At 46.2% G+C, this 26,928-nt stretch overlaps 1 protein-coding gene and 1 non-coding gene across 2 annotated transcripts; one reads left to right on the top strand and one right to left on the bottom strand.

Annotated features, from left to right (window-relative positions):
• Positions 1-999: 999 nt before the first annotated feature.
• On the bottom strand, positions 1,000-26,502 carry LOC125523845 (MADS-box transcription factor PHERES 1-like). The gene is made up of 2 exons (XM_087535181.1): positions 25,793-26,502; positions 1,000-1,237 (listed from the first exon to the last, which is right to left on the bottom strand). Exons 1-2 carry the CDS (start codon positions 26,500-26,502, stop codon positions 1,000-1,002), a joined length of 948 nt encoding a protein of 315 aa, XP_087391307.1.
• On the top strand, positions 22,253-22,324 carry TRNAP-AGG (transfer RNA proline (anticodon AGG)). The gene has a single exon. It is a non-coding gene; the product is annotated as a tRNA-Pro (tRNA).
• Positions 26,503-26,928: the final 426 nt, after the last annotated feature.

Genomic DNA, 26,928 nt, shown 5'->3' with positions numbered 1-26,928 from the left:
TAATCAACCCAAGTCCCAAGGAGCTTCCGACTCCAAAGAGACAGATTAATGAACTTTTCTCCATTCTTCTACTCCCTCCTTTTCGGTTTATAAGGCTCAATTCAAAAATCTCACCAACCAAGGTAGATGATGAGTGGTGGAATATTTTTTGTAGTTTGCAAAAGCACCCAATTAATGCTCTTGTTTTCCTCAAAAAATTATGTTTACGAATGTATTAATTGCAATGCATGCATGCATATAGTGCATGCATTGGTCAGTTTTCTCTTAATACTTGCATGCAATGATTTAATGCACCTTAAAGTCTGAACATGTGGTGGGGAACAACCAAATTGAGCCTTATAAAATGAAAAAACTAAAATTTTGAGATAAGCCCTATAAACCGGAAAGGAGGGAGTATCTAGTGCATGGCGACTAGGCCCAGGCCGGCGGTGGCGTCCAATTGTTTTTAGGCTGCAAGCATTTCAGGTAATTGTTGTAGCAATTGAGAACCTTGTCTAACTCTTTTCTTTTTTCTAATGGAGAGATCATTAGGCTTGTTTTCTTTCTTTTTAAGTACAGTTGCAGGCAGGAGATAGCAAATCTTCAACTCGTTTCTCTCCCAAAAAAACGTACACCAAAATAGCATGAAATTAAACACCCTAACATTAGTTCTCCCAGCACACGACCAAGGTTCAACAATCAAGCAATTGTCTAGCGTGTAGCTGGTGCAACTATGCCTGAGAAAACACGGTGCTGACACAAAAAAGGTGCAACTCAAGATTTACGACCAACTAAATAGCAGAGATCAAACAAACAACCTAGGGAAGAGATCAACTGAATAACAATTTCAACAATTACATTGGAATTAATTATGATTTGGCTCAACGAACACGATGCATGAATACAACGACCCACATAGATGGATATAACAATTTCAAGAAATTAACTGAATGTCTCATCCTAACCACCAAAACCAAATAAAAATGAGATGAGATCGACACATGTAGTTGGCCTCCTGGCTTACATGGGAGGGAAAGGACTCGAAGCGAAACCCATATCAAAGGACTGCATCTGCATCATCATATCACTGCTAGAGAAGTTGGTGCTGGTGTAGCCACCGTAGACCAGGGTGTCGAGGTCCCCTCCGGAGCTCACCATGTCAAGCCGGCTCTCCTGCTGAGGTGGTGCCGGATATAACGGGGGAGACCCCATGTCTATGCTACCGGTGGCGACACATGGAGCTGGCGACGGTGCCTGGGAATGGATTTTTTCCTTGCGTTCGGTAATGCTCTTGAGAAGCACGTCCACCTTGTATCCAACTTTGGTGAGCTCCTCGATGTTGAGGCCAACGAGGCCCGAGAGGTCGCCATGCATGGTTTTGTGAAGGAGGGACCTGATCTCGCCGTCCTCGCACTCGTGGCGGGTCTTGTCGACCTGCTCCTGGAGCTTGTCAATGCGCTTGGTGATGAAGCCCTTCTGGTTCATCACCTCCTTGCACCTCCCCAACTCTGGAATGCTTTTGAATCGATTCAAGATACCCACCGCCTTGGCCTGGGAAGGGAACATCTCTGGCGCCGCCTTGCCCTCTTCGTACACTAGTACGCAGGTCTTGGCATCGCATAGGACGGCTAGTTCGTCCGCCTTCTTCATCAGGCCCTTGAGGCGCTTCTTGAATCTTTTGCGCCGGGCCGAGTCATGGGGATGTACTGGAGGGTCAGATTGCGACCCATGGCTGGCAAGAGGATAAAACCAGCGAAGGAAAGGAAAGTTGATGGTTTCGGCGAGGGAGGAGGGGTGGATTTATAGTGGAGGGATCATCGTGATTTGGTAAGAGATTATTGTGACAGGTATGAAGAAGATTGCCTTATTTAGTACTTCTGAACGCGATCGAATATCTAGCAGATCTTTGACCCGGCCTTAATTGTGCCCATCTGTAAATTTGGCGTCAATTTAAACATACTAACTTGGACATGATAGCGCATGCCCCCCCCCCCCCCCCCATATGACGGGAGCGAGACATATCATACACGTGCTAATGGTTTCCCCACGATGTGTTCGTTCGTGCTAGAAACGCTTCACGACGACACGGTGACATCCTTCTAAGCCCATCAAGCCGTGCAAATGAATTGGCCGAACACAATCCTTTCTCCTATCAGCCAGGCCCATAAAGACACTAATTTTGTACGAAACAAGTAAAAAATAAGCACAAAAACCACATGACTAGAAGGAACAAAGAAAGCTCGGAGGAAAAAAAAGAACAGACTCAAATCCTATTGCACTAACTCTCATACTGGTAAGACTACTAGAATGTCCGTGCATTGCTACGGGCTATAATGCATATAAATGAATCAGACAAATGATTAAAGTCGTCTTCAAGGTCAAGGCTCATTTCTCCCTCATACATACTAAGTGTGTTCTGACATCAAACGAGCGTGAACAAGCTCCCAAAAATTCAATTATCTAGATAGTCCGAGCTCCCCCAAAATCCAGCCCATATGTGCGGGGAAATTATGGTTGTTCGGACCTTCCTTATCCTCAACACACAATCCCAGCACAAAATCCCTGCCGCCAAGCACATATGGTTGCACCTTGAAACATCCATAGTGAAAACGAGCACAAAAACAATTTTTTTTACTCATTTATGAAGCCTCGGACACCATATTAAAAAACAAGTGCAGTAAACAAGCGCCTCAGTCTCTTAAGTCACCAAAGCAGCGGACCTTGACGTTAATTGAGAAATGGGTCCGCCACCGGAGGGCCTAATGCTGATCAACATGGACGCTGCGATCTTCTCCGTACTGGAAAGGCTGGATATGGTGCTGTCATGTGTTAGAATAAATCCGAGGCCACTGTCGATCATCCGAGGACCAAGCAATCATACGAACACGACATCGAGATTTGTTAACGAGGTTCACCGATATGGCTACATCTCCAGGGCTTAACTACGGGTGCTCCTCCCCGTGACACCGTTACAATACCGCACCCGGTCGCCCTGGACACCAGCACATGTCGCCGGCTTCCCCTGCGTTCCGGTGCTATTATGTTGGCATAGATTACATCGTGTGTCTAGCCCCGCTATATATAAGAGGCCTAGGATACAAGTGTCCTATTAGGACACGACTCCATATCCTATCTAAACACAATACAACTACAAGTCCAATTGTAATCTATCTCATACACTATATTCGACACAACTCCAACAAACTCCACCTTAGCGAATATTCTCCACCATTCTGGATTCGTCAATGCGTCAAACTTCCATGTACATTGGACTTGAGCTTATCCCGTGAGTATCGCTGCTACTCCAAAGACTCCATGTGACTCCACCTGCAACTTGTAGTCCCTCCTTTTCCTGACCACAGTCAACACTCGAGCAAAATTAAGTTCCTCTTTACTCTAGTCTGTGCTCCCAACTTCCAGAGTATCCTTCAACATCATCACACACCGATCACTGACCTGCGTGAAAGTGAACAACTCACATATTGGGTGTCACACATAAGAGTTACCTGAACTCAACATCACCGCTCCTTTCTTGACCTATCTGAAACTTGAAGGAATTTCACCATTGGTTGTAGTCATACCGAGTCAAATTCGCAGTTGTCTCACCACATGTATGACCACAAGAGCCCTGGCCCGTCTCCATGTCCGTGCATACCGCACGCCTCGCCGCTATTATCGCGTCGAGTCTTCGCTGTCCCGGTCGAGTCTCAAGGGTCGCGAACCCACACCACCCAACCCCCACTGCAGAGTACCACCGATCATCACCGACCGGTGACGAGTTTCATGCTTCCATCAGACCACTGGGCTCCAGTCCAAATTGCATGTCACTCGCTTTTCCCCTTGCTGAATAGGCTTCGATTCTCTGGATCCTTACACCGTAGCCCCTCAATCCATCTCCACCTTCAACACGACTCCATGGTAGATGATCAGCCCACCCTCGCGCCCCGTCGACTTCAAGCTCACATGTGCACATCACCTTGAATCAACCCCGCGCCATAGTCTTGTCGAAGCCACACAAGCCCTCTAGGCCCGTGCCGCGTGTATCCACGCCCAGAAAACAGTCACCATCAGCACCACACTCCTATGTCGTCGTCGCTGATCCCACCACCGTCTTCTGTACCAACCGACTTGCGTCGATCCCGTCAGACTATCTAGTCCAACCAAGCCGAACTTCTCCGACTGCATGACATGCTCGAGGCTCCCAACTCGCCTTCCGCGAATTTCCATCCATCACATGATAATTCTATCTCAACTGACCTGACCTCCCGCAACGCTTTCAAGCATCCCTGTTGTGCCAATAAATCTTTCAGCCATGTCTGCCATAACCCGAACCTAGCATCCGTTGACACCATGATTTTTATATATGTACGGCTGACCCATGAAAAATAACACTTAGCACACAATCCAATGCTACATTGCTTTTGTCTTGCCTGTGCTGTCCAATGTACTTCCGTATCACTTTGGATTTTTTCCGCTCGATCTGATCTGCATCTCGCCATGTCATACATGGACTCGGTCCACTTTTGGTCCAAACAAATCTCATATACAAGCTTCTTCCGTTCCTCGATCTGCTCCCGATTCAGCGCTGCACCAACACCTGGTCCACAGACTTGCTAGCCCAGCGTGGGCCAGCGAACTACTCCTGATGGAATGCACAAATAAAAAAAAAGAACTACTCCTGATGGACCTCCTGCCATGGGTCGCAAGGCGCCAAATATCCACAGCACGTACGCACGGCAGCCTGACGCTCGCTCGATCGATCCGTGTGATCAACCGCTGCACGTCCCCGCCACTCCAACGAGCACGCGAGCCTTCCGCTGATCCAAAGCCTGCTCGCCGATTTCGCTACCGATTGCTTTTTTTCAATCTCGTCGAGAACCACACCGCAGCCGGGTGCATCTTAGACTTGATACTTCCTCTAAATCAACAATCCACAATCTCCGGATAACCTAGCTCATGATACCACTTGTTAGAATAAATCCGAGGCCACTGTCGATCATCCGAGGACCAAACAATCACACGAGCACGACACCGAGATTTGTTAACGAGGTTCACCGATATGGCTACATCCCCGGGGCTTGACTATGGGCGCTCCTCCCCGTGACACCGTCACAATACCGCACCCGGTCGCCCTGGACACCGGCACATGTCGCCGGCTTCCCCTGTGTTCCGGTGCTATTATGTTGGCATATGTTACATCGTGTGTCTAGCTCCGCTATATATGAGAGGCCTAGGATACAAGTGTCCTATTAGGACACGACTTCATATCCTATCTAAACACAATACAACTACAAGTCCAACTGTAACCTATCTCGTACACTATATTCGACACAACTCCAACATCATGCGTAATCATCTAGGGTTAATGAATGCTGCTTGTCGAGGCATTGTTGATCATGTGCAATGACCTGAAATTGCTGAAGCAGAGGCCATCCGCCAGGCGCTTATGCTTGCCAAAAGCATAGGAGTTCAGTTTTTCCAAGTTGCTTCTGATTGCCTCTCACTTGTTAACAAGTTGCAACAGGAAGGGTTCGATAGGACTTCGACATGTGCCATTGTTCATGATATTAAGATGAGAGCCAAAAAGTATTTCACCAACCAGCTAACCAAAAAACGAGACCAGAAAATACATGAAAAAGAGAGAATCCATTCATATATCAAAAGGTTGTTATGTCTGATTAGTTGTGGTTGACTAAGATGAGATACACAAAACAAGATAAGTTGCATGCTTTGTGCGCCACAAAAGAACATAGAAAACATATACAAAAGGTTGAATGGCTTTGATAGTAAAACTGCGAGATATCCGGCAACACACACATACACTCACCTCTTTGAAAACACACACACACACATGCTGCCCATGTGAGCACTTCCAAGATATCGAGCCGTGACAACATCTCACTACTGTAGATTCGGAAGCACTGACCCCTCATCATTGATGAGCCACTAACCACGCGTCAGTGACGAGTTTTATCACTGACTAGCCTACTCAGGCGCATCAATGATAAACTTTTCAGGGCTCGGTAGAATTCTTATCACAGGCTGGTCTAAAAATGACCCACGTCTGATATTGTGGTCCAAAGACAAAAATGGACCAATATTTGTCACTGAACGACTGCTTTATTTGAAAAGTTTGAGTTCATCTAATAAATTCAAACCTTCGTGTTTTCCGTTCGTTAGTTATTGTTGTGCACTTTGGTTGTTATATCCATCGTCCACTGTATGTCTCTATTAGAAACCCACACAGCCACCAACTAGCACCGCACCCTATAGTTTTCAGTCTTGCTCCAACACATCTTCATCCTATAAGCCTCCATCAAACGTCGACGACTCCCTCGCCAAGGACCCCACGACCCTCTTAAACCACAGTGCCCTCGCCCTCTTGGCCAGCCAGTGATGGCTTGAGAATTTATGATTATTTAGTTTTCATTTGGTTTTCACCAGATTATATCGATTTCTGCTTATTTCTAATGCTAATTCTTTGAAAGAGAAGAAAATCCATTTTTCCGTTATTTGGTAGGAAATATCACACACGGAAAGAAACCAAGTGAAATTATCACAAATCAAGCTAAATGGAGCAACTTCCATATTGGAGGATGCTACTTGTGATAGGCGTTGAGACTACAAAATTTGCTCTATTTTGCGAGGTTTCACTTGTGTCACATAAAACCATTTTTCGTCACGGAAAATGTACTGGCGACATTTTCCGGCCGTCACATAAAAAATAAAATCTTGACGGTACCACTTCCTCCTTCATGCAAGATCGTATCTTAAGTGACGAACCAAAAGTTGTCACTGATGGCCATTTTCGGTGATGGCCTAGAATGTCACCTATGATAGGCTAATATGTCGCTCTTCCTTTGACATCAAAGAATGGGCTTGGTTCCCCAACACCGTTGCTCAATTGTGTTCCCTGATGGCCATTTTCGGTGATGGCCTAGAATGTCACCTATGATAGGCTAATATATCGCTCTTCCTTTGACATCAAAGAATGGGCTTGGTTCCCCAACACCGCTGCTCGATTGTGTTCCTTGTTCTGGTGCCAAAGACAAGCTTGCGCCCAAGTACTATCGGCCATACAAGGCCATTGATAAGATTGACTGTTGCTTACCGTTTGGAACCGCCACCTCGTGCTCGCATTCATAATGTCTTTCATGTGGGTCTCCTAAAGAAGTACCATGGTCCTCCTCCGAAGAAGCCTCCAGGGCTTCCAGCCATTTTCCAAGGACGTGCACATCCGACTCCCCACAAGGCGTTGCAAGCCCACCTTGCAAGGGAATGCATCCGATCCTGATTTGGTGGGAAGGCCAAAAGGCCAATCAACATCTTAGGCCTCATGCAAAGATGTCCCAACTTTCAAAGAATGCTACCCAACTTTCCAGCTCAAGGATGCATGAGCTATTTCAGAATTGGCTAGGGATATATTCAAGTTTAGTTAGTCTAAATAAGGTAGTAAGATTTAAGATAGGAAGGTTTTTGTCCCGTAGGTCTTTTACGTTGTTGGCTTAGTTTCAAAGTTATATTGTGCCATATATATAGCTCCCCTGGACATGGAAGAAAACAAGTATAAATTTATCCGTTCTATTTTCCTTGGTCCCAAGCCCTGGTGCTCCATCCCAGCCTCTCTTTCCAGCGATAGGTCGGCGTAGCTACTGACCGTGCCCTATGATCTCCCGCAACTATTACCTGAGATCACTTCCATTCCTTCTATCCAAGTAGGCCCGCGACACTACATATGTAGCACAATTTCTTTCATATAGTTAACTTAGATGTCATGACAAATCAATCGGTGGACGTGATGAATCAATCCAGAATGCCTGAGAGAAAAGTCTTGAGAGAGGGGAGGGTTGATGATGACATGTGGGCCCCGCTTCCAACTATAACGGTCAACCTAGCAGACGAACCATTTTTTCGAAAAGGAGGTTATCCCCCAGCCTCTGCATCAGAAAGATGCATGCGTCATTTTATTAATAAGCAAATAGTTCAACAAAGTCTCCAAGTCTCAAAAAGCAAAAGGGCTCACAAAGAGCTAAAAATATGAAAACGGGATAGCCACAACCGGCGGAATAAAGATAGATATGAAACTAAACACCTATCCTATTATATGACCACCATCCAAACCGGTTGAAGATAGCCCACTCTACCGTCTCCTAATGGGTAGACCCAGTAACCATACGCTCTCTGGCATCCGTCGGAGTGAGTAGCAACCACATACTGATCAATGTAGTGGCCCAGAAAATAACCTACAAGAAATGAATATGTGTTGTTTTGTTAAAAACCAAATCGTTCCTGCAGTTCCATATAGCCCATAATAAAGCACATACTCCTACACGGATATGTTTCGCTATTTCTGTCTCAACTCCATTTAGCCACGTCCCAAATAACGCGTGGATACTATTTGGAGGAGTAATGTTAAACGCTATATGAACAGACCGCCATTAAATTTTGGCCACTGGGCAATCAAGAAAGAGGTGTTTGATAGATTCATCATGATCACAGAAGCTACATCATCGAGATCTTGCCCAGTTACATTTTGCCAAATTGTCCTTATTGAGAATGACTTGTTTGTGGACAAACCACATGAACACTTTAATTTTTAAGGGCACTTTGACTTCCCAAATATGCACAGATCGAGGGACAGAGCCAAAGTTGATAATACCCAAATACGTGGTTTTTACCGAAAACACTCCATTCTTGGTTAGTTTCCAGTGCAACTGATCTGACTGTTGAGAAAGGTTAACATCCATCAATCTTATCACAAGATGGAACCAAGCTTCCCAACGGTTTCCCGCTAAAGTCCTCCTTAATTGAATATTGAGAGGATTGGACTGTAATACTGCTGCAATCGTAAGCATCTCTACGCTGAGTAATATTATAGAGAGAAGGATATTGGATAGCTAGAGGCGTCTCCCCTAGCCACGTATCCTCCCAGAATCTCGTGAAAGTACCATTACCGACGATAAATTTTTTCCTATGGAAGAAGGCTGATTTCACTCTCATCAGTCCTTTCCAAAACGGCGAATCGGTTGGTCTGACCATCACCTGGGATAAGGTTTTGGAATGAAGGTACTTATAACGCAGAATCTGGGCCCATGTGGCATGGGTCTCTACAGATAGCTTGTACAACCACTTGCTGAGAAGGCATCTATTCTTCACCTCTAAATTTTCAATGCCAAGACCACCTCGGTCTTTTGGCCTACAAATAATATCCCATTTGGCGAGTCTGTATTTTCGTTTTAACTCATCACTCTGCCAGAAAAAATGTGATAGATAGAAGTCCAGTCTTTTCTGTACCCCTACTGGTACCTCGAAGAAGGACAAGAGAAACATTGGCATACTCGTGAGCACCGAATTGATGAGAATTACTCGGCCTTCATATGACATAATTTTGCCCTTCCAGCAACCTAGTTTCTTTTTAAATGGATCTTCAATGCACTTCCATTCTTTGTTAGAGAGCTTGCAATGGTGAATCGGTATGACCAAATATGTAAAAGGCAACGAACCCAACCCACATCCAAACAGTTGTTTGTAAGCTTCTTGTTCGTCTTTAGCTCTCCCAAAGCAGAACAATTCATTTTTATGGAAGTTAATCTTTAACCCCGAAAACTGCTCGAATAAGCATAACACAAGCTTCATATTTCTTGCTTTTGCCAGATCATGTTCCATGAAGATGATAGTATCATCGGCGTACTGTAGAATGGACACTCCACCATCCACTAGATGCGGGACGAGACCACCTACTTGGCCATTTTCTTTAGCTCTTCCTGTCAGAATTGTCAACATGTCCACTACTATGTTGAACAAGTAGGTGACATCGGGTCTCCCTGTCTTAGACCCTTTTGTGTCTGGAAATAATGACATATGTCATCATTCACTTTGATTCTGACACTGCCTTTTTGCGTGAAAGAATCTACCTGCTTTCTTCAGGACTAATCAAATCCTTTCATCCGCAAGGCCTGCTGAAGAAATGGTCACTTAACCTTATCGTATGCTTTCTCAAAATCCACCTTAAAAACCACCCCATCTAGTTTTTTTGTGTGGATTTCATGGAGCGTTTCCTGTAGGACCACAACCCCTTCAAGGATGTTTCTGTCCGGCATGAAGGCTGTTTGAGATGGCTGCACCACACTGTGTGCAATCTGCGTCGACCTGTTAGTCCCCACCTTGGTGAAGATTTTAAAGCTGACATCAAGAAGACATATCGGTCGGAACTGCTCAATACGCACCGCCTCTGCCTTCTTTGGGAGCAAAGTTATCGTTCCGAAATTTAAGTGAAACAACTGCAAATGCCAGAAACAAATCATGAAACATTGGAAGCAAATCATCCTTAATAATAAGCCAACACCTTTTATAAAACTCACACGGAAAGCCATCCAGCCGAGGAGCTTTATTATTCTTCATATGTGAAATCACCTCTGAAGGAAATATGCCCTAGAGGCAATAATAAAGTTATTATTTATTTCCTTATAATCATGATAAATGTTTATTATTCATGCTAGAATTGTATTAACCGGAAACATAATACATGTGTGAATACATAGATAAACAAAGTGTCACTAGTATGCCTCTACTTGACTAGCTCGTTAATCAAAGATGGTTATGTTTCCTGACCATGAACAATGAGTTGTTATTTGATTAACGAGGTCACATCATTAGTTGAATGATCTGATTGACATGACCCATTCCGTTAGCTTAGCACCCGATCGTTTAGTATGTTGCTATTGCTTTCTTCATGACTTATACATGTTCCTATGACTATGAGATTATGCAACTCCCGTTTGCCGGAGGAACACTTTGGGTGCTACCAAACGTCACAACGTAACTGGGTGATTATAAAGGAGCATTACAGGTGTCTCCAAAGGTAGATGTTGGGTTGGCGTATTTCGAGATTAGGATTTGTCACTCCGATTGTCGGAGAGGTATCTCTGGGCCCTCTCGGTAATGCACATCACATAAGCCTTGCAAGCACTGCAACTAATATGTTAGTTGTGAGATGATGTATTACGGAACGAGTAAAGAGACTTGCCGGTAACGAGATTGAACTAGGTATTGGATACCGACGATCAAATCTCGGGCAAGTAACATACCGATGACAAAGGGAACAACGTATGTTGTTATGCGGTCTGACCGATAAAGATCTTCGTAGAATATGTAGGAGCCAATATGGGCATCCAGGTCCCGCTATTGGTTATTGACCGGAGACATGTCTCGGTCATGACTACATTGTTCTCGAACCCGTAGGGTCCGCACGCTTAAGGTTACGATGACAGTTATATTATGAGTTTATGCATTTTGATGTACCGAAGGTTGTTCGGAGTCCCGGATGTGATCACGGACATGACGAGGAGTCTCGAAATGGTTGAGACGTAAAGATTGATATATTGAAAGCCTATGTTTGGACATCGGAAGTGTTCCGGGTGAAATCGGGATTTTACCGGAGTACCGGGAGGGTTACCGGAACCCCCCGGGAGCTATATGGGCCATAGTGGGCCTTAGTGGAAAAGAGAAGGGGCTGCCCTAGATGGGCTGCGCGCCTCCCCCTTCCCCTAGTCCTATTAGGACTAGGAGAGGTGGCCGGCCTCCTCCTCCTCTTTTCCCCTCCGAGGAATCCTAGTTGGACTAGGATTGGAGGGGGAATCCTACTCCCAGAGGGAGTAGGACTCTCCTGCGCCCTCCTTTATATACGGAGGCAGGGGACACCTCTAGACACACAAGTTGATCCACGTGATCTATTCCTTAGCCGTGTGCGGTGCCCCCTGCCACCATATTCCTCGATAATACTGTAGCGGAGTTTAGGCGAAGCCCTGCTGCTGTAGTTCATCAAGATCGTCACCACGCCGTCGTGCTGACGGAACTCTTCCCCGACACTTTGCTGGATCGGAGTCCAGGGATCGTCATCGAGCTGAACGTGTGCTCGAACTCGGAGGTGCCGTAGTTTCGGTGCTTGATCGGTTGGATCGTGAAGACGTACGACTACTTCCTCTACGTCGTGTCATCGCTTCCGCAGTCGGTCTGCGTTGGGTACGTAGACAACACTCTCCCGTCTCGTTGCTATGCATCACATGATCTTGCGTGTGCGTAGGAAAATTTTGAAATTACTACGTTCCCCAACAGTGGTATCAGAGCCAGGTTATTTATGTTGATGTTATATGCACGAGTAGAACACAAGTGAGTTGTGGACGATACAAGTCATACTGCCTACCAGCATGTCATACTTTGGTTCGGCGGTATTGTTGGACGAGACGACCCGGACCAACATTACGCGTAAGCTTACGCGAGACCGGTTCCCTCGACGTGCTTTGCACATAGATGGCTTGCGGGCGACTGTCTCTCCAACTTTAGTTGAACCAAGTATGGCTACGCCCGGTCCTTGCGAAGGTTAAAACGGAGTCTATTTGACAAACTATCGTTGTGGTTTTGATGCGTAGGTGAGATTGGTTCTTGCTTAAGCCCGTAGCAGCCACGTAAAATTTGCAACAACAAAGTAGAGGACGTCTAACTTGTTTTTGCAGGGCATGTTGTGATGTGATATGGTCAAGGCATGATGCTAAATTTTATTGTATGAGATGATCATGTTTTGTAACCGAGTTATCGGCAACTGGCAAGAGCCATATGGTTGTCGCTTTATTGTATGCAATGCAATCGCGATGTAATGCTTTACTTTATTACTAAACGGTAGTGATAGTCGTGGAAGCATAAGATTGGTGAGACGACAACGATGCTACGATGGAGATCAAGGTGTCGCGCCGGTGACGATGGTGATCATGACGGTGCTTCGGAGATGGAGATCACAAGCACAAGATGATGATGGCCATATCATATCACTTATATTGATTGCATGTGATGTTCATCTTTTTATGCATCTTATCTTGCTTTGATTGATGGTAGCATTATAAGATGATCTCTCACTAAATTATCAAGAAGTGTTCTCCCTGAGTATGCACCATTGCCAAAGTTCGTCGTGCCCAGACACCACATGATGATCGGGTGTGATAAGCTCTACATCCATCTACAACGGGTGCAAGCCAGTTTTGCACACGCAGAATACTCAGGTTAAACTTGACGAGCCTAGCATATGCAGATATGGCCTCGGAACACGGAGACCGAAAGGTCGAACGTGAATCATATAGAAGATATGATCAACATAATGATGTTCACCGATGAAACTACTCCATCTCACGTGATGATCGGACATGGTTTAGTTGATTTGGATCACGTGATCACTTAGAGGATTAGAGGGATGTCTATCTAAGTGGGAGTTCTTAAGTAATATGATTAATTGAACTTAAATTTATCATGAACTTAGTCCCTGATAGTATCTTGCTTGTTTATGTTGATTGTAGATAGATGGCTCGTGCTGTTGTTCCGTTGAATTTTAATGCGTTCCTTGAGAAAGCAAAGTTGAAAGATGATGGTAGCAATTATACGGACTGGGTCCGTAACTTGAGGATTATCCTCATTGCTGCACAGTAGAATTACGTCCTGGAAGCACCGCTGGGTGCCAGGCCTGCTGCTGGAGCAACACCAGATGTTATGAACGTCTGGCAGAGCAAAGCTGATGACTACTCGATAGTTCAGTGTGCCATGCTTTACGGCTTAGAATCGGGACTTCAACGACGTTTTGAACGTCATGGAGCATATGAGATGTTCCAGGAGTTGAAGTTAATATTTCAAGCAAATGCCCGGATTGAGAGATATGAAGTCTCCAATAAGTTCTATAGCTGCAAGATGGAGGAGAACAGTTCTGTCAGTGAGCATATACTCAAAATTTCTTGGTATAATAATCACTTGATTCAATTGGGAGTTAATCTTCCGGATGATTGCGTCATTGACAGAATTCTCCAATCACTGCCACCAAGCTACAAGAGCTTCGTGATGAACTATAATATGCAAGGGATGAACAAGACTATTCCCGAGCTCTTCGCAATGCTGAAAGCTGCGGAGGTAGAAATCAAGAAGGAGCATCAAGTGTTGATGGTTAACAAGACCACCAGTTTCAAGAAAAAGGGCAAAGGGAAGAAGAAGGGGAACTTCAAGAAGAACGGCAAGCAAGTTGCTGCTCAGGAGAAGAAACCCAAGTCTGGACCTAAGCCTGAAACTGAGTGCTTCTACTGCAAGCAGACTGGTCACTGGAAGCGGAACTGCCCCAAGTATTTGGCGGATAAGAAGGATGGCAAGGTGAACAAAGGTATATGTGATATACATGTTATTGATGTGTACCTTACTAATGCTCGCAGTAGCACCTGGGTATTTGATACTGGTTCTGTTGCTAATATTTGCAACTCGAAACAGGGGCTACGGATTAAGCGAAGATTGGCTAAGGACGAGGTGACGATGCGCGTGGGAAACGGTTCCAAAGTCGATGTGATCGCGGTCGGCACGCTACCTCTACATCTACCTTCGGGATTAATATTAGACCCAAATAATTGTTATTTGGTGCCAGCGTTGAGCATGAACATTATATCTGGATCTTGTTTAATGCGAGACGGTTATTCATTTAAATCAGAGAATAATGGTTGTTCTATTTATATGAGTAATATCTTTTATGGTCATGCACCCTTGAAGAGTGGTCTATTTTTTGAATCTCGATAGTAGTAATACACATATTCATAATGTTGAAGCCAAAAGATGCAGAGTTGATAACGAAAGTGCAACTTATTTGTGGCACTGTCGTTTAGGTCATATCGGTGTAAAGCGCATGAAGAAACTCCATACTGATGGACTTTTGGAACCACTTGATTATGAATCACTTGGTACTTGCGAACCGTGCCTCATGGGCAAGATGACTAAAACACCGTTCTCCGATACTATGGAGAGAGCAACAGATTTGTTGGAAATCATACATACCGATGTATGTGGTCCGATGAATATTGAGGCTCGTGGCGGATATCGTTATTTTCTCACCTTCACAGATGATTTAAGCAGATATGGATATATCTACTTAATGAAACATAAGTCTGAAACATTTGAAAAGTTCAAAGAATTTCAGAGTGAAGTTGAAAATCATCGTAACAAGAAAATAAAGTTTCTACGATCTGATCGTGGAGGAGAATATTTGAGTTACGAGTTTGGTGTACATTTGAAAAACTGTGGAATAGTTTCGCAACTCACGCCACCCGGATCACCACAGCGTAATGGTGTGTCCGAACGTCGTAATCGTACTTTACTAGATATGGTGCGATCTATGATGTCTCTTACTGATTTACCGCTATCGTTTTGGGGTTATGCTCTAGAGACGGCCGCATTCACGTTAAATAGGGCACCATCAAAATCCGTTGAGATGATGCCTTATGAACTGTGGTTTGGCAAGAAACCAAAGTTGTCGTTTCTTAAAGTTTGGGGCTGCGATGCTTATGTGAAAAAGCTTCAACCTGATAAGCTCGAACCCAAATCGGAGAAATGTGTCTTCATAGGATACCCAAAGGAAACTGTTGGGTACACCTTCTATCACAGATCCGAAGGCAAGACATTCGTTGCCAAGAATGGATCCTTTCTAGAGAAGGAGTTTCTTTCGAAAGAAGTGAGTGGGAGGAAAGTAGAACTTGATGAGATAACTGTACCTGCTCCCTTACTGGAAAGTAGTACATCACAGAAAACTGTTTCAGTGACACCTACACCAGTTAGTGAGGAAGCCAATGATAATGATCATGAAACTTCAGATCAAGATACTACTGAACCTCGTAGATCAACCAGAGTAAGATCCGCACCAGAGTGGTACGGTAATCCTGTTCTGGAAGTCATGCTACTAGATCATGATGAACCTACGAACTATGAAGAAGCGATGGTGAGCCCAGATTCCGCAAAGTGGCTTGAAGCCATGAAATCTGAGATGGGATCCATGTATGAGAACAAAGTATGGACTTTGGTTGACTTGCCCGATGATCGGCAAGCAATTGAGAATAAATGGATCTTTAAGAAGAAGACTGACGCTGATGGTAATGTTACTGTCTACAAAGCTCGGCTTGTCGCAAAAGGTTTTCGGCAAGTTCAAGGGATTGACTACGATGAGACCTTCTCACCCGTAGCGATGCTTAAGTCCGTCCGAATCATGTTAGCGATTGCCGCATTTTATGATCATGAAATTTGGCAGATGGATGTCAAAACTGCATTCCTGAATGGATTTCTGGAAGAAGAGTTGTATATGATGCAACCGGAAGGTTTTGTCGATCCAAAGGGAGCTAACAAAGTGTGCAAGCTCCAGCGATCCATTTATGGACTGGTGCAAGCCTCTCGGAGTTGGAATAAACGTTTTGATAGTGTGATCAAAGCATTTGGTTTTATACAGACTTTCGGAGAAGCCTGTATTTACAAGAAAGTGAGTGGGAGCTCTGTAGCATTTCTGATATTATATGTGGATGACATATTACTGATTGGAAATGATATAGAATTTCTGGATAGCATAAAGGGATACTTGAATAAAAGTTTTTCAATGAAAGACCTCGGTGAAGCTGCTTACATATTAGGCATTAAAATCTATAGAGATAGATCAAGACGCTTAATTGGACTTTCACAAAGCACATACCTTGACAAGATTTTGAAGAAATTCAAAATGGATCAAGCAAAGAAAGGATTCTAGCCTGTGTTACAAGGTGTGAAGTTGAGTAAGACTCAATGCCCGACCACTGCAGAAGGTAGAGAGAATATGAAAGATGTTCCCTATGCATCAGCCATAGGATCTATCATGTATGCAATGCTGTGTACCAGACCTGATGTGTGCCTTGCTATAAGTTTAGCAGGGAGGTACCAAAGTAATCCAGGAATGGATCATTGGACAGCGGTCAAGAACATCCTGAAATACCTGAAAAGGACTAAGGATATGTTTCTCGTATATGGAGGTGACAAAGAGCTCACGTAAAAGGTTACATTGATGCAAGCTTTGACACTGATCCGGACGATTCTAAATCGCAAACCGGATACGTGTTTACATTAAACGGTGGAGCTGTCAGTTGGTGCAGTTCTAAACAAAGCGTCGTAGCGGGATCTACATGTGAAGCGGAGTACATAGCTGCTTCGGAAGCAGCGAACGAAGGAGTCTGGATGAAGGAGTTCATATCCGATCTAGGTGTTATACCTAATGCATCGGGACCAATGAAAATCTTTTGTGACAATACTGGTGCAATTGCTTTGGCAAAGGAATCCAGATTTCACAAAAGGACCAAACACATCAAGTGACGCTTCAACTCCATCCGGGATCTAGTCCAGGTGGGAGACATAGAGATTTGCAAGATACATACGGATCTGAATGTTGCAGACCCGTTGACTAAGCCTCTTCCACGAGCAAAACATGATCAGCACCAAGGCTCCATGGGTGTTAGAATCATTACAGTGTAATCTAGATTATTGACTCTAGTGCAAGTGGGAGACTGAAGGAAATATGCCCTAGAGGCAATAATAAAGTTATTATTTATTTCCTTATAATCATGATAAATGTTTATTATTCATGCTAGAATTGTATTAACCGGAAACATAATACATGTGTGAATACATAGATAAACAAAGTGTCACTAGTATGCCTCTACTTGACTAGCTCGTTAATCAAAGATGGTTATGTTTCCTGACCATGAACAATGAGTTGTTATTTGATTAACGAGGTCACATCATTAGTTGAATGATCTGATTGACATGACCCATTCCGTTAGCTTAGCACCCGATCGTTTAGTATGTTGCTATTGCTTTCTTCATGACTTATACATGTTCCTATGACTATGAGATTATGCAACTCCCGTTTGCCGGAGGAACACTTTGGGTGCTACCAAACGTCACAACGTAACTGGGTGATTATAAAGGAGCATTACAGGTGTCTCCAAAGGTAGATGTTGGGTTGGCGTATTTCGAGATTAGGATTTGTCACTCCGATTGTTGGAGAGGTATCTCTGGGCCCTCTCGGTAATGCACATCACATAAGCCTTGCAAGCACTGCAACTAATATGTTAGTTGTGAGATGATGTATTACGGAACGAGTAAAGAGACTTGCCGGTAACGAGATTGAACTAGGTATTGGATACCGACGATCAAATCTCGGGCAAGTAACATACCGATGACAAAGGGAACAACGTATGTTGTTATGCGGTCTGACCGATAAAGATCTTCGTAGAATATGTAGGAGCCAATATGGGCATCCAGGTCCCGCTATTGGTTATTGACCGGAGACATGTCTCGGTCATGACTACATTGTTCTCGAACCCGTAGGGTCCGCACGCTTAAGGTTACGATGACAGTTATATTATGAGTTTATGCATTTTGATGTACCGAAGGTTGTTCGGAGTCCCGGATGTGATCACGGACATGACGAGGAGTCTCGAAATGGTTGAGACGTAAAGATTGATATATTGAAAGCCTATGTTTGGACATCGGAAGTGTTCCGGGTGAAATCGGGATTTTACCGGAGTACCGGGAGGGTTACCGGAACCCCCCGGGAGCTATATGGGCCATAGTGGGCCTTAGTGGAAAAGAGAAGGGGCTGCCCTAGATGGGCTGCGCGCCTCCCCCTTCCCCTAGTCCTATTAGGACTAGGAGAGGTGGCCGGCCTCCTCCTCCTCTTTTCCCCTCCGAGGAATCCTAGTTGGACTAGGATTGGAGGGGGAATCCTACTCCCAGAGGGAGTAGGACTCTCCTGCGCCCTCCTCCTTGGCCGGCCAGCCCTCCCCCTTGGCTCCTTTATATACGGAGGCAGGGGACACCTCTAGACACACAAGTTGATCCACGTGATCTATTCCTTAGCCGTGTGCGGTGCCCCCTGCCACCATATTCCTCGATAATACTGTAGCGGAGTTTAGGCGAAGCCCTGCTGCTGTAGTTCATCAAGATCGTCACCACGCCGTCGTGCTGACGGAACTCTTCCTCGACACTTTGCTGGATCGGAGTCCGGGGATCGTCATCAAGCTGAACGTGTGCTCGAACTCGGAGGTGCCGTAGTTTCGGTGCTTGATCGGTTGGATCGTGAAGACGTACGACTACTTCCTCTACGTCGTGTCATCGCTTCCGCAGTCGGTCTGCGTTGGGTACGTAGACAACACTCTCCCGTCTCGTTGCTATGCATCACATGATCTTGCGTGTGCGTAGGAAAAATTTGAAATTACTACGTTCCCCAACAACCTCAAACACCTCTTTCTCCGAAAACGGGGCGGTCAAGATTTCATTCTCATCCGTCGCAAGTTGAGGGATATCCTCAACCCTTGACTCGTCTAAGGACACAAAACTATCCTCGGGAGCCCCAAACAACTGCTTGTAATAATTGGTGATGTATAATTTTAGGTTCTCCTGTCCCAAGATCGTCCCCTCATCTTGCTCAAGCTGAATTTTCTTCTTCTTTCGATGCTTGCCATTCGCAATCATATGAAAGAATTGCGTGTTAGCGTCCCCTTGGAGGACTTTTCGCACTTTAGCTCTTAGCGCCCACTTCAATTCTTCCTCTCGAAGCAATTCTTTCATTCTCAGTTCCGCCTCCACTTTAGTCTCCAGCTCTCTAATTTCTAAAATGGAGGACTCGGCTTTTAAATCTAAGGCATTTATAAGGTTAAGGAGCCTTTACTTTTCAACCTTATAAACACCACTCAAATGTTTGGCCCAATCGCGTAGGAACTGTCCTAAGTGTCTAATCTTATTCTGTCATCTTTCTATGTTTGATCTCCCTCCTGAATCCTTTGCCCACTCCCGTGCTATCAGATCCAAGAAACCTTCTCTCTCAAACCATGCTAATTCAAAAGAGAAGATGTTTTTATTTCCCACACGAGTTGCCTCCCCAGACTCAACAAGCAGTGGGGTATGATTAAAGATCGCTCGCGACAACACATAGACCGTCACCAAAGGAAACTTCCGCTCCCATTCCACACTGGTGAGAACACGGTCCAACTTCTCATACGTTGGATTTGGTAATGTGTTGGCCCAAGTGAATTTTCTACCAGAAAGCTTGATCTCCCTGAGATCCAGGCTTTCAATGATTGTGTTAAACATAAACAACCAGTTGCCGTCAAATTTATCATTGTTCTTTTCTTCCCGTCTTCTTATAATGTTAAAATCACCCCCAACCAGTATTGAGAACCGTTCATCTCCGCAAATACGAACTAGGTCAGCCGGAAAATCTGGTTTTAGCTCATGCTGCGCGGCTCTATACACTGCCACTAGTGCCCATTGGAAACCATCAACCTTTGATCTGAATCGAACCTTAACCGCAAATTCTCCCATGACAACGTTCCGAACCTCCAACATTTCACACTTCACCCCAAGTAAAATCCCATTGGATCTTCCTCTTGGGGGTAAGCAATGCCAATCAAAATCAACTCCTACCGGTAAGGTGCCAAAAAACTGAGAGGTAAAATTGTCTACCGGTTTCAGAGAGGGCAATGAAATCTAACTTGTGTTCTATAGATGCATCTGCCAGAAATCTTCTTTTAGCCAAGTCTGTTAGACCTCTGCTATTCCAAAAGATTCCTTTCATTTTTCATCATGGAATTTTTTAGCAGTCCGGATCCGAGCACTTTTGTGCACAACCGAGGCCGGACAAATCTTCCGGTTCCACTTGCGCTTAGGCTTGTTTTGCTCATCAACTCGGTCCATACAACCGAGCTCAGTGAGCTTACATGCCTCTGGATCGACGTGAGTTGAACCCCTCTGAGAAACAAAACTCTCGTCTTCCTTTGACTCAGAGGGAGAGGGCGCAAGATCCTTACAAAAACTATCAAGAACCCTAACACCCAATGCATCTATTTCCGAGTCATTTAATGGTTTAACAGCCACTTAGTTTCGAATCATCTCTATAGCTCGTTCCGCCTCAAGATCAAGTAGGTCATTAACAGATTTCTTTTTCATTACTACCTAGTGAAACTCCCAACCGATTTACATTATTCATAATATCGTCCTTGGAAAAATGCAAAATGGAATTGGAAGTATTGACTGACATACATATAGTGACCTCAATGTCACGAAGCTTGGCCGCTTGCATGGCGCGCCCCAGCTGCAGGTCATCAACGTCAGGCTGATCGTGGAGACGGTTGCTCATCCGTCGAACTTCAGACATGGGATTCGAGATCCCTCCGAAGGCGACGATCTCGTCCTGCGTAGGCCCACTCGGGGTAAAGCCTCCTACCCGACCCCCAACTGGACCTAACTCCACCGAGCCAGTCAGGCTATGGTCGCCTTCCATCAGCCCTACCGGAGAAGCCGCACCCGCCTCCATGGGCGCGTGTGCCGGAGACCCCCTCAGGGTCAAGCGCGGGCTGCAATCGGGAGTCCTCGGCCGATGCACACCCACGTCAGACGAAAGGCCTTCAGGTGAGGCCGCCCTCCTTGCCGAAGCCCTCCCCACCGATGGCTCCTCGAGGGTAGGCACCATCATAGGGCTACGCGGGCTGGTGGGGCTGGACAAGGCCGCCTACCTAGTATCCCCCACCACACCCCACACAGAAGCTGACGAGACGAAGAAGGCAAGGCATGAGGGGTCACCACCTCCCGCCCCCTTGGCCAAAGATGGCGCGACTGGCGAGGCCAACGGAGATAACGACGGTGGCAGCTCCTGTTCCACCCGGTCGTCAAGGTCGGCCCTGTGACTCCACAACCGGCTGGGGGCCGACGCAGCACCGAAGGAGCCGAACCTGAGGGAGTTCATCGGGATCGCTGGGGGCGCCTCCCCCTTTCCTCCGGAACCCCCAGTCGACTGGGCCGGCCGGGCCAAGGTCTTGTTAGACCCACCGTGGGCTGAGCCATCCGCGTCCGAGCCACGCAAACCCTTACCATCGCCCCCCTCGGTCGTGTCCCTATCCTAGGTCCCATCCTTCAGCTCTAACAACGGTGGACTCTCAATCTCTATCTCTATCTCTATCTTTGTTAGAGCTTAGTTTACCAGCTGCAATCTACAGCTTCCTTTTGCAGCAGCGACGCTTGCATGAGAGCAACGTGTACACCACACGTACCCACATACGCATATGTGACTGGGATCGGTCTCTCAAGATAGCTAGCCCCCACACAAAATTCCCCTTTTTCAATAGCCTTTTTTCCCATCATGGCATCATCTATACATACCTCATCACCGTCTCATCGATCCAAACTTTCACTTTCGACAGAGTTAAACATCGGTCTGAAAAGAAACAACCACACGATCTTATCTTCATAAGCTCGTCATCATTCCGGCTACTATCTACTCCAGAATGACCAGCTAGCGATATTATTGATGTCTAGTGCCAAAGCATATATAGTCTGAATCTAGCTACTATCTACTCCATCTGTTCCAAACTCTCCTACTTTTTGTTCGTGTTTATAGAAAAATGTAGCCAACATAGGGCATTTGGTCTAGTGGTATGATTCTCGCTTAGGGTGCGAGAGGTCCCGAGTTCAATTCTCGGAATGCCCCTTTTTTCTCTTCTCTTTATTTTTTTTTACCATTTCCTTAATTTTTCTTACCATATGTTACATGTATAGTGAAATTTTGTGATGTAGCTACCGAATCAGATGACATGAACATCAATATCCGTCAAGCAGCAATGCATTCGGACATATATATACCCTTCTCTACAAGGAGACGAGGCTTTTGTCCTGTCCAATGCTGCTGGAATGTCTTCTTTGCTAGAGCTTGATTAATTTCCTACAGTAGCTAGCTGCAATGCAATCTCCCACGATCAGGCGCCACTGTCGATGCACATAGAATCAAGCCAGTTTCGTTTTGCACTACTCATGAGTATACACCACACATACCCGACGTACAAATGTGGCTGTCATGGATCTTTCAAGCTAGCTAGCTCCCACACGAAATTCCTCTTTTCCCCATCAGAGTTTACATCGTCGTCTCATCAAGTCACATTCTCATTTCCAACAGAGTTAAAACACCAACACGATGTAGACATCTCGTGGTCTATCTCTACGAATCACAATAGATCGATACAAGCAGTATTCTTTTTTTTTAGAAAAGAGGATGACCTCTGCATCTGAAGATGCATGCAACCATTTTATTAATTATTCATAAAGATCTTATAGGGTAATACATCAATAGGCTTGAAACCGTCATCTTGACAACATCTGTTGCTAATTCTAACCTCCTGATGAAGGGGTGTAGAAAGTCTGAGCCGAATACCCAGACCTCTCACCAAAGGCTAACATCTAAAGCCGGAGGCCCCAGCCAAGCCACAAACCAGGTCTGGGTGCAAACCGGTCCGACGCACAGGTCATCGCCGCCGTCTTTCACCGATCCATCTTCAGAGCAGGTACTGACGCAACAACCTTGTCAGGCCTGCCGTCGACGCCCCCACTGCGCCAGGCAACGCCTCCTCCCTGCGCACGTCCATCATCACACATCTATCGCCGAGACCCTGCCATACCACGCCGCCGAGACTCCACGTCGTCGATGTGTCACTTGGAATGCCGCTCCACCGCTGGAACCGTCCACTGGTCCCTCAAGTCCAATGCACACCGTCAAGAATGACGCCCCTAAGGAGAGAACGACACAGGTGCGCTGCCGCCATCCGATTGACTGATCGGCTTTCCCCCCGAAATAGCGGAAGGAGATGAGACCTTCACCACGATGATGCCTTCAAGAAGGAAAGGACGCGGAGGGCGTCACCATCACTGGCTTCGGCCACCGGCTAGAGACCAGGTTTTCACCCGGATTTGTCCCATGGGCATCCAACCGACAACATGTGCACCATTCAGACCGTCTTCAAAGCCCCAGATCTGGCCACCCAGATCCGGCGACCATCCGCAACAACACTGCCACCGTGGGAGCCCTGACACATCGGCCACTGCCTGCGTGTGCCACCACTGAAGCCTGGGAGGAGGGTTGCCACCACACGTCGCCAAACTGTAAGAGCCGCCGAGAGGAATCCGGCGCGCTCATCACCGTCGCTAATCCAATCCAATCTGGAGCAAAAGTCACTAGCTTGCCGACACAGATCCACCTTGGACAGGGACACCGCCACGCCATGCCGCCGCAAGAGGCCTAGGCTTCACCTGCCACCACCTTCCAGGGTCGCCGCCCCGGGTCGCCACCGCCACGAAGTCCTCCACACTGCCGCATCACCCACGCTGGCGAGCTGCCGCGCCGCGGCACCCTGTGCCGCGCCCAGGCCCGAGGAGGCCAGCCCGCGCTGCCCCATCGTGTGAGGGGAAGAAGACGCCCCGCCGCCGCCAGTCAGGCTTCGCCCGGTCAGGCCCTTGGGCGGCGACGAGGGAGGTGAGGCTGGAGGAGGCGACTGGCGGCGCCGATCGATGGCCTCTCCCCATCTCCTCACAGGGGCGGCGGGGGAGGGGGAGGCAGGAGGAGGCGACCGGCAGCGCTGATCGATGGCCCCTCTCCGTCTCCTCACGGGGGCGGCGCGGGAGGGCAGGCTGTACATTTTAATATGCACCTATACAAAGAAAAAAGGGCACCAAATAAACTTATATAGTACCGATTGAGTGAGTCTATCACATTTGACGTTGAGTTTGTTGGTTCAAGCTCGACTTTCCACCTCAATATGCAACTATGTACCGCCCAATTTTTATTTTATTTTGAGGAACCGTAAGGGCCGGTTTCTGAAAAGTCTCGGAAATTGTGGCCCTATTAGCAACATAAAATGTGCCTGGGCACGCTGTCAATGTAGATCGTCTCTTCGCACAGGTCACTGGTTCAAATTCTGTTATGTACCTATTTTTCGCTTTTTTAAACCAGGAAGGGCCCATATTAGAGAGAGAGAGAGAGAGAGAAAGAGCAAAAACACAAGGTGTGCCGGATTCGATAACAAAACCATGACACACATATGAAGGATCGATAACACCACACCATGGGATGCTACAAGTTAGAAGTAACTGTTAATTGACCCTTTTTAAGTTCAAATTTAGGCAAACTTTTTCTCAAGAAGCAGTGGAAACCCGGTAACCGGTCTGTTAAGGAAATCTTGAGAGAAAAATAACCTTATTCACACCACAACACATCATGGAAATAGCTCACAATCTCAAACTTAGATGTTGGAGGTCAAGTAAGTGGGACGATGAGGATTGATGGGAAGGAGAGGTGCAGAGAAACTCCTAGCCATAGGCGCTCCGAGAGCCTCGGGGAAGCCACGGGATGGTGCCGACAACAAATTAAGATTTCGGCTACCACCATCATGAAGGCGAGCGAGGCCACCATGTCTCCTTGTCTCCTTGGATCGGCCACGATGTCCTGTTGACGAGCAAATGTTGTCCTCTTGTGGGTCTGAAGAATGAAGGACGGTCTGAAGAACACAGAACATGGCTCCAATTAAGAGAGCACATAAGGAGAGGACGGTTTGACTAAGGAGAGCACAATGTAGAGCATCGCTATTTCTGATATTTGCGTGTGGCGGGCTGTCACCATGTAATTAAGTCACAAAAGATAATTAATTTACAAATATTTATCCAAGCAAATATTAATCATCCATCACATCTAGCTGGCCCTAGGAAAATGAATCTTCAACTCGTTTCTATCCAAAAAAACGTACACCAAAAATAGAATGAAATTAAAGGCCCCAACATTAGATTTCCCAACACACGACCAAGGTTCAGCAATCAAGAAATTGTCTAGCACGTAGCTGGAGCAAGTATGCCTAAGAAAACACGGTGCTGGCACAAAAAAGGTGCAACTCAAGATTTACGACCAACAAAACAGCAGAGATCAAACAAACAACCTAGGGAAGAGATCAACGGAATAACAATTTCAACAATTACATTGGAATTAATTATGATTTGGCTCAAAGAACATGATGCATGAATACAACAACGCACATATATGGATATAATAATTTCAAGAAATTAACTGAATGTCTCATCCTAACCACCAAAACCAAATAAAAATGAGATGAGATCGGCACATGTAGCTGGCCTCCTGGCTTACATGGGAGGGAAAGGACTTGAACCGAAACCCATATCAAAGGAATGCATTTGCATCATCATATCACTGCTAGAGAAGTTGGTGTTGGCGTAGCCACCGTAGACCAGAGTGTCGAGGTCCCCTCCGGAGCTCACCATGTCAAGCTGGCTCTCCTGCTGAGGTGGTGCCATATACAACGCGGGAGACCCCATGTATATGCTGCCGGTGGTGACACATGGAGCTGGCGGCGGCGCCTGGGAATGGATTTTTGCCATGCGTTCCATAATGCTCTTGAGAAGCACGTCCACCTTGTAGCCAACTTTGGTGAGCTCCTCGATGTTGAGGCCAACGAGGCCCGAGAGGTCGCCATGCATGGTTTTGTGAAGGAGGGACCTGATCTCGCCATCCTCGCACTCGCGGCGGGTCTTGTCGACCTGGTCCCGAAGCTTGTCAATGCGCTTGGTGATGAAGCCCTTCTGGTTCATCACCTCCTTGCACCGCCCCAGCTCCGGTGTGATTTTGAATTGATTCAGGATACCCACCGCCTCGGCCTTGGAAGGGAACACCTCCGGCACCACCTTGCCCTCGTCGTACACCAGTACGCAGGTCTTGGCATCGCACAGGACGGCTAGTTCGTCCGCCTTCTTCATCAGGCCCTTGAGGCGCTTCTTAAATCTATTGCGCCGGGTTGAGTCATGGGGGATATACTGGAGGGTCACATTGCGAGCCATTGCTAGCAAGAGGATAAAACCAGCGAAGGAAAAGAAAGTTGATGGTTTTGGTGAGGGAGGAGGGGTGGATTTATAGTGGAGGGATCGCCATGATTTGGTAAGAGATTATTGTGACAGGTACGAAGAAGATTGCCTTATTTAGTACCTGTGAACGCGATTGAATATCTAGAAAATCTTATGACCGCCCCCCTCCCATATGACGGGATACGAGACATATCATACACGTGTTAATGGTTTCCCCGTGATGTGTCCATTTCGTGCGGGAATGCTTCACGTCACGACACAATGGCATCCTTCTAAGCCCGTCAAGCCTTGCAAATGAATTGGCCGAACACAAGCCTTGCTCCTATCGGTCAGGCCCATAAAGACACTAAGTTTGTACGAAGCAAGTAAAAATAAGCACACAAAAACCACATCGCTGGAAGG

This window comes from Triticum urartu, chromosome 7A (genome assembly GCF_056163025.1).
Source record: "Triticum urartu cultivar PI428250 chromosome 7A, HENAU_Tu73, whole genome shotgun sequence".
Classification (NCBI taxonomy): Eukaryota; Viridiplantae; Streptophyta; class Magnoliopsida; order Poales; family Poaceae; genus Triticum; species Triticum urartu.
The sequence above is the reverse complement of the archived record's forward strand: the minus strand, read 5'-3'. Positions and strand labels throughout refer to the sequence as shown.